The 9,495-nt window shown below is 34.7% G+C and overlaps 1 protein-coding gene across 2 annotated transcripts in view; it reads right to left on the reverse strand.

Moving 5' to 3' along the window:
* The window catches only part of LOC141457270 (ABC transporter G family member 23-like), a 24,397-nt gene extending 17,039 nt beyond the window's left edge, over positions 1 to 7,358 (reverse strand). The window contains exons 1-2 of one of the 2 annotated variants that reach the window (XM_074133999.1): positions 7,125 to 7,358; positions 2,004 to 2,136 (exon numbers count right to left, since the gene is read on the reverse strand). In XM_074133999.1, coding sequence (XP_073990100.1) covers positions 2,004 to 2,136; positions 7,125 to 7,258 — 267 coding nt within the window. In that variant the 5' untranslated portion in view covers positions 7,259 to 7,358. Of the gene's footprint in view, positions 1 to 2,003; positions 2,137 to 3,179; positions 3,596 to 7,124 lie in introns of those variants that run through there. The other variant, XM_074134000.1, reaches the window with a different exon arrangement.
* Positions 7,359 to 9,495: the final 2,137 nt, after the last annotated feature.

Here is a 9,495-nt window from a genome sequence, read left to right on the forward strand (position 1 = left end):
TGTAATTGACATTCTTCGGCCTTTACTCGACAACCTCATCCTCAGTGAACAGCATGGCTTCCATTCTGGTAGATCGACGCTCACTAATTTGTTACTATTTGAGGACTATCTGCGGAGAGCCTTAGTTACTGCCAAGCAGGTCGATGCTGTATATCTCAATTTCGCCAAAGCTTTTGATCGTGTCAATCATTCCAAACTAATTCATAAACTATCCCATTGTGGAATTCATGGATCACTACTTGACTGGTTTTACTCCTACCTCACCGCAAGACATCAATCTGTTAAATACAAATCACTAATGTCAGAAGAATTTCTTGTATCATCTGGTGTACCTCAAGGTTCTATTCTTGGCCCTTTTTTATTCAAAATTTTTATCAATGATATATCTACCTGTCTCAATTCAGTAAACTTTCTGCTTTTTGCTGACGATTTAAAGATTTATACTGCCATTAACTCTGCGGATGACTTTCTCCTCCTCCAAAACTCTCTTCATAGACTGAGTGTTTGGTGCGATGAAAATGATATGAGCCTAAACATCTCTAAATGTAAGGTAGTATCCTATCATCGTAGTCGGACGTGTACAAACTTCGATTATTCTCTTCATGCTTCAACTCTAAGTAGATCTAATGTAGTGAAGGACCTTGGTGTTACGTTCTGTGCTAACCTTTCATTCAACCTCCACATGAACTCCATAGTCACAAAGGCAAATAAAATGCTTGGCTTTATATCTAGATCTACTCGAAACTTTAAAGATGTCAGAACCATAATTATCCTTTACAAAGTAATGGTGCGACCCATTCTTGAGTACTGCTCTGCTTTATGGTCTCCTTATCAGAAAACTTACGTCAACAAACTTGAATCACTTCAAAGAAGATTCCTAAGATTGCTCTGGTATCGAGAGACAAAAGTCATGACGGAGGTACCGTACGATGACGTAATGGAATTTACTGGTTTGAGTACTTTACAGTTTCGTAGACAAGCCACAGACTTAAATTTTATTTTCAAAATTCTAAATAATAATATAAACTGCCCTGAACTTTTATCATTGTTAAATTTTCACGTGCCAACAAACGGTACTAGACAAAAACAAGTGTTTTCTAAAGTGTGCCATGGTACCAATTATCGTAAGTTCAGTTATTTTCCAAGAGTTGCGGATCAAGTTAATCATCTACCCGCTGATTTTGATATATTCAACACCAACATGATCGAGTTGAAACATTTGTTAAATAGCTGATTTTGCGGTGATTGGTACTAGGGAAAACTTACCGGTTATTTGTGATATAAAGATTTATTAATTGAGTAAAGTTTCTATTTTTAAAGTATATTTTATAGTACATATTTTGAAGTATTTTGTTTATCTATTAAGTAAATTATGTGTATATATTATTTCTATTTTATCTTTATTTCTATTCTATGATATATATATGTATAAATGTATGATATATGTATATTCTATAATTATTATATATTGAGTTATTATTAAATGTTATTTTAAATTATATTTCTTTGTAACTGGGTGATTGCCCGTCTTGTAAATAAATAAATAAATAAAATAAATAATAAGAGTGTGAAATGTGAAATATGGCAAGAAGATTTTGCCTCATTGCAGCTACGACTAAGGCTGAAATAACTAAGAATGAGGCAACCTGCAATAGGATTGTTACGGCTGTAATTGTGTAGGAACATAGATTTCAAATTGAGGTTAATGTTAACTCTATACTCCCTTTAAAATTAAAAAGAACGGCGTAACAGAAAACTAAAGAAGATAAAGAAAAAGGAACTGATAGCAATCGCTTAGATTGCTAAGTCTGCATTGTCTGATAGCAGCACCACAAGAAAGAGGGAACTAGCGTTCTGTGAAGTTCTCGAGTAAAGAAAAGTTGAAAGAGAATGTAGAGTGAAGAAAAATGTTTATCAAATTGAAAAGTAGTATGATTTCATAAAAGAGCCCAAACGAAATCACAGTTTAAATGTACATTTTAGAAAAAGTTGTTATAAAATACCTGAGGCATATATCCAATCTGTTTCTTTTTATGAAAAGCTGTAACTATTGTGCCGTGGTCCAGCCTTTGTCTACCAATTATGCAGCTAAGAAGTGTAGTTTTGCCACATCCACTCGGCCCCAGAAGACCATAACTAAAAACAATATTTGTATTTACAAAAATTATGTCAATTACCAATTATATTATTTCGATGGATATTTCCAAATAAGGTCTTTAAAAATTTAAAAGAACACTGACGAGAGATACATTTTATGGAACTTGCACTGAAATATTCTATGTTTGACACAACTCAGATGAAATGTCTATTTTTGTGAACGAAGCTTAGAAAGAGACCCAAAAAAAACTTACAGAACAAGTTGTAATTATTTTTTGCTCAGAAGAATTAAAAACTATTTTTTCCTATAAAAATTTATTTTAAAAATTCGGCTCGTTCACAGTAACAGGAAAAAATATCTTTCGCTGTGTCATTTGACAATACTAGTAAAATTATTAATTTTCCTCTTGTTGAAAAAAGTGTTTAAAAAGTATGTACAACTTTCTTTTTTTGTCTTCAATTTTTTAATTGATACATTTTCTAATTGCTACTGATGTACTACAGACTCATGATATCTTGAGAAGAAGTGGCTTGAAGGATTAATGCTTCATAGAATGGAGCTATTCGACTTAGTTTAACTATTGCCTAGGCGACTGACTGTATATGCTACTCTAAAGGGGCCGAATCTTATTTTTCCTTCTGGTGAATTCAAGATGAATTCAACGAGGAGACTAATAGGCATATGCAATGCAAGTGCCTACAATCATGCCGCACTTTCCGGTCCATTACAAAATGCACAAGTTGTCGTCGGACTTGATTTTAGATAAGGCATGCATACGGATTGTATGGTCCTAAAGTTTAACTGCGGAGTAACTAGAACCAATATTCTAGTATGCATAGTCTGCTATACATGTACCCGATACATCAGAGTAGACCATTGAATAACTTTACAGGGAGACTCCATCTGGTATACTGATGTCTGTTTCCATGATCCTGGAAGGGACTGGAGCTATAATAATAATAATAATAATAATAACAATGATAATATTTTTTATTATAATTAATAAAAGGCAATACTCTCTGGTGTTAAACACCATCAGAGGAGTTGAATAAAAAAACAATAAATAGGAATTGAAAAAAACCTGTGGCTGTGTCATGGTCACGGCCGTGTGTTGTACGTGAATACGACGTTTCTGTAACGTCGTTTATGTAACGGGTTATATGTTTTATATAAAATATTTTTATTTATGTATTTAGGATGAAATCAAGGAAAAAAATCGACGATCGAACACAATCTATGCCTATACAGTCCGTTGTCGATGTAGAAGCGATTTCATCATCCACTTGCATAATTTCAACCGCCCCAGCTGCAGATGTACTGACACCGTCGTTGATCCGCTCGGCCGCATTCATTCTTTTACGTTCCCGGCACAGCTTGACTCGGTCATATGGTGTTTTATTATTACCATTCGATTGTTCTTGAGAAGCCCTTTCCAACCGAATACGATCTCTGTATTTGGTTTTGGCTTTTCGACGCGTATAAGCCGACGTTATATATTTTTGATAATATTTTTTTATTTTAACACCTTATTATATTCACTGTCACTATTTTACACTAATGTTTTATAGACAATCGATAGATTGTGACGACAGCTGACGATTAAAACTTAAACGAACACCGCTGCTTCTCCGAGTCAAAAGTTGTACTAATTGCAAATCTCGATTCGCAGCGAAATGATCTCAAAATGGCGGCGCTTCCCCCTCCAACGCGCGCGATGCGTCACAGTCCTCGCTTATCGTAATGAATTCTTTGATTCTTTAGCTATCCAGTGGTCTAATTTAATTTTGGATGTAGACGATAGACTCGAAACTATAATGCTAAACTGTATCCCCCAATTTTGTTATCATTAGGTTTTTTGGATTGCCTCCTTATGATAGCAAAGTTAAAGACGTATTCACGTCAAAATAAATGAATAAAGGAGGCTTTGCACTAAAAACAATATAAATGTACAATAAAAACAGTATAAAATTAAAAATTGAATTCTAAAATTAAATTATATCTGTATGATCAAGCCAATTTACAATTATTGTATTACAACTAAAAATTATCGCCATTTAAGTACTTTATAAATACCGCTCTAAGTGATTTGAGAAAACGGTTCCTTGGTAGTGCTACTCTTCAAGGGAGTGACATAGTGCAGATGTTATCCTCCAAGTCGTGTAAACCTTTCTTGAATATACTCGTAGAGCTATGGATTTTTTTTTTGAAAAACTTGACCTCCTAATAATTCTCATGTTTATAACTAAGTTTTCATTTATTTACTAATATTTACACTTCCTTATTATATATTAAGCACTTCACATAATTCATATAACTTCATATAATTTCTATTTTTCTTGTATTTAATCACTTATTTAAATTATCTACCTCCCAGTATAGATCTCTGATGTATCTGATAATTTCTTATACCATTCTTTATTTAAAATCCAGTATTTAATTTTATTGAGCAGGGTAAACATTTTTTTATTGTAAAACAATTTCAGTTTTTCTTTTACTTTGACATAAATCGAGCGTTTGTGGAGGGCAGTGATAGCGACGGGATGTCCGTTACCTGCCAATTTAAATACTATTCTGGCAGCTGATGATGGCAGAATTTACACAGAGCTCTTTGAGCTTATAACAAACAACAGGATAACTCTGTAAATATTCAAGATGCTAAAGAAGAATTTAAATGGCTGATTTGCTTGCTCAAGAGGCCAATAACAAAGGAAAAAAAAAATCTTGTTTTGTTTGTTAAGATAATTTTGTTTACGGCTTCCTCCCTTGGATATTTTTCTTAGAGGGGAGGCTTTGATGTCCGCGCGTAGACTTGAGAGTGTCGGCACGTGGGCATCAATGAACCTTCTCGGTCGGAAAGGCAGGCTTATTAGTCATGCTGATCTGGTTCGAGAGGATAAAAAGCAAATTGCAGTGCTCTCCATGCCGGGGGACTTCATCCCTGCGACTCTGGACTTCGGTAGGAATTATGGGGTTCAGATACTTGCGAGGGAGGAGGCTTGTGCTTCGGCTGTCGAGTTATCAACAAACGCCATTTCTGTTTTTACGGATGGGTCATTGATGGATAGGGCAGGTGCTGGCCTCTGCATCTGGGGACCCCAGTTTGGGCTCAGATGGGAACGCACCTGCCTTGACCTTGGTAATTATGCATCTGTTTTTCAGGCGGAGTTGGCTGCCATTGAGATGGCGGCTACTTTACTCCGCTGGAAGGGATTTGCCGATACTGATATTAGGTTCTTCACGGATAGCCAGGCTGCAATTAAAGCTCTGACCTCTCCTAGTAAGAACCAAATTTCAGTCAATTCTTGCCATGCTGCTCTCAATTCGTTGGGAGCTTTGAATACTGTTTTGGTTGCTTGGTCCCCTGGTCATTCTGGGATTCCGGGTAACGAACTTGCTGATGAAACAGCAAAGGAAGGAGCTGCGATGATAACAATGACTCCTCAGCCTATTATCCCTGTATCCTATCGACGTTGTAGAACAGAGGTGGAGCAGTGGATTTTGAAAGAACATCGGAAACGGTGGAGATCCCGAACTGACTGCCGCCAGGCTAAGGAAATCCTTGGCCTGTCAAGAACGGATATGGTTGGTTTTAGCAGGTCCCGGATCCGCCAGTTGGTTCAGGTGTTGAGTGGACATGCGAATTTAGCGTATCATCTTTTTAAATGCGGCCTTATCCAGTCGCCAAATTGTGCTGGCTGTGGTGAGTCCGATGAAACTGTGAGGCACTTCGTTGAGGTGTGCCCAGTTTATTCTAAAACTAGATTCCTCGTCTTCGGAAGGTCAAATGTCTCCCTACCGGAGATTGTAGCATCTGGTAATCTTAACGAACTCTCTAGGTTTATTCAGTGCACTGGGCGATTGATTCGTCAAGCTCCCTAGTGCCCTGTTGCTACTTTTTTAGGTTACTATATTAGCATCTGGCAACTTTTAGCCGGATTTGTTTTTCTTTTAAACCCCGGTATCTCTCATGAGATGAGGGGTGGGCGGGGAACAATGGGCATTAGGATTGCCTGCGTTCCTTCCCCTTTTTTTTTTGGTGGAACCGCCCGTCTTAAGCAATCTAATCTAAGATAATTTTGTAATATTTCAATGTCTAGCAAACTCTGGCAGACGGCGTTAGCCATGCCTATTAACACTGTTAATAATTTTCTTTATTTTTGTAATTTTTTGTACTTTTGTATTTTGTAAATAAAATAAAAATAGTTACAGAAAATTTAAGGTTCAAGTATACTTTCTTTCTCCGACTTACAAGGCATTCCTTGAGTTTCAATAAAAGGATTATCAACATAATAGAAGTGGACTTGACTAAATAATTTCGTTGAATACAAGTGTACAAAACCAGTATTGAATTCCTGGCGATGTCTAGAATAGATTTCCAGTTGCAGCTTCCAGTACTATTGTTATCACATTTCGTTCTTTCTCTAAATCTTGTCTGCTGACCGAAATACTTAAAAGCCAAAAACTTTTTCGTTATTGTGACCGTATCAAATCCAGCATTCTTAGCGATAACTAATTTCGAGTGGTGGATATGATTGTTGCATATTTTTCCTCAAAAAAAACTGTAAAGATTAAGATTAGAAACTTGTTCTTTGATCGAAAATTCTTAAATTTTGTTGGACCAAAGGAAATTTAATTCTTTCAACCTTAACGAAAAAAAAAAAGAGTAATGTTACAGTACTATACAGTAAAAAAAGAAATAATGATGAGTCTCGTGTGTCAATTAGCTGATCAAATTAAATGCAGTCATTGGTCAGCTGAAATTGGTGAATAAAAAGTTAAGATAGATTTCAAAAAAGTTGTATGCAGTGTTCAAAAAAAAAAAAAAAAAAAGTGTAGATTTTGTGACTTAAACGCAAGATGCACTTAGTAAAAAGAGATAAATAATTAACTAGCGTACATTGTACAAAGTGATTTAAATTAAGTTAATGCATTGTAAAAAAAATTGTGCTGTTAAGTGCATAACACGTTTCGCTCACATAATTGACACCGAAAATTGATTTGCATTGAACAAATGGTAAGTAATTACATTGTGCCTTTGCTAACGGTCATGTTGAGGCCTCGTAATATAACAGCATTTGTGGCATATCTTTTATAAGCTAAATTGACATGTACAGCAGGTTCTTGTTGCTGTTCATTTGATACGCACATGGTCGATATCATTTTGTCTGGGCCACTGTTCCAAATATACTGACAAGTATATTAGGTTGCTCCCACCATAATCTGCCTTGAAAATTTAATTACTTCTGTATGAACATATTTATATCCTACATTGTAACAATAAATAGTGGACAGGACCGATTGTTTTAGATTTTTATATGTCGATAAATCGTAAATGATTAATATTGTAGTCAATATTAATGTGGAAAGTTCAATAAAATGGCTATAATATGTGCATATATTTTTCCTGAGAACCTGTAATGAAACGTAGAGATAATGTATGCAGTGTCATGTTACATTCAGTCTCATACATTAATTTATTTATATTTATAAAAATGGGTTATAAAACGAAGAAGTTAAATAAAAGTTTCCAACAATAAGCTAGAACAAAAAAATGTAAATGTAAAGTAGACTACGTAAATTATTTAAACTGAATTCTCGTATATCTACATAACAACATGAATCCATCTGTTGTCTGTTTTTCTGAAAATAATTCTTTAAACAAAAAATTGGACATAAATTTAGATTTCATTAGATTTTGTGGAGGTTAGCTAGTCAGCCTATTGCATGCAACCAAGAGTTTGTTTGTAGCATACTTCGTAAGAGTCTGGGGACCTTCAAATTTCGTACGTGTAATGCCGTTTCTTGTTCTTTTCCGCAAACCTACACTGACTATACATTGACATGCCTAAGCAATGCATATGTCTACACAGATTTTAAAGCTTCAGATCGTCTGTCGACCTTTTTTTTTGAGTAATGTAGCCGAAAACTTAAGCGAGTTAACAATTAACTTTTTCACTTCTTTATTTATGAGATTTTCATTCACCAATTTCTACAAATATTTTTTTTGTTACTCCAACACTTTGTTGGTTGCATCATTGCGCCATTTTCCTATGTCCTAAAAAAACTGAACTCCTTTGAGGGTAACTTGGAAACGGTTCCCAGGAAAGCAAGTTATAATCTTATTAAGTTTTTGTCCTAAATGTCCGGAAATGTTCACGTTCTGTAATATCATCAGTAAGTCCACCAGAGAGTCTCACACTCCTTGAATTAACTTCGTAGAACTTGTTAGCCTGTAGAGGTTTCAAAAATAGTGAATTTAATATTTAATCCATAATTTCCTATTAATGATATATCCCAGGGGTAGTTATGTATTCAGTAATTTTCATAATTATTATTTAATATATAAAAAAATATGCTTGTATTATGGCGTGTTTCTTTCTCATTAATTTTTAAAGTACTCGTTAGTACTGTTTTTATTTTATGAAAAGTTTATGAAGTTTTATCATTTTTGAAGATAAATTACTAATATCAACCTCTGTTACATACTAAGTATATTAAATATAATTACAAAAATATAATTTTAAATGTACATGTATGATTGAAAATATAGGGAAAATAATTTCACTTAATTATTAAAATGTATCAATTAAAAATGATTCATTTTTTTTAATCTTTATTCTCCATTTCCGAAGCCAGGATTCTAGGGTGTTAAGGTGAGCTTGAAGATGGCGAGAAGTCAAGTAGGTTTCATTGCTAGGGTAGAGGATGGTAATATCATCAGCATAGATGAAAGTGTAGGTGTTAGGATGTAGAGGGGGATCGGCTGTTTATACTGAATACAAAAGAAGGTTACCACCCACCTTGCACAACACCATCAAGGGAAAAAGAAGTTCCTGTATGACCAGGAAATGGCGCTCACTTAGTTATATAGTTGTAAAAAATGGTCTAAGGACAAGGAAGTAAGTAGAGGGAAGGATGCCCTTGAGTTTCCACATTAAGCCCGGATGCCATAACCGATCAAATGTTTGAGAAATGTCGAGGATGACTGCCGGGCAGTATTGCCTCCGCTCAAGAGTGCAAGCAACGATGTCTACAGTGATTTATGTTGAAGAAATTATTGATTAATCAGGTGTCAAAGAAGAGCGTAAATTTAGATTTACATTTACTAAATTTAAAGATTTAAGAAGCCTTTCTTTTGCAAGTGTTAAAATATTTCTGAAGATAATTGCTTTAAATAAATAAGATAGAATGTTAGTTCTAGTAAAAAGTAAAGTAAAAGAACATCTTCCAAATTAGGTGTTGTGGAAGGAAGAAGAAGCTCTGAAATTACTATTGACAATTTTACTAATAAATGTAAAGTACCTATACGCGGAATTCAAACTGGAAAACTCACACATATAAACAGGGCCGGATTTAGATAAAAAGAGGTCCTAGGCTATTCCACTTAAAAGGCCCTT

This window comes from Rhodnius prolixus, unplaced genomic scaffold (genome assembly GCF_049639745.1).
Source record: "Rhodnius prolixus isolate KJV_2025 unplaced genomic scaffold, Rpr scaffold_10, whole genome shotgun sequence".
Lineage (NCBI taxonomy): Eukaryota > Metazoa > Arthropoda > Insecta > Hemiptera > Reduviidae > Rhodnius > Rhodnius prolixus.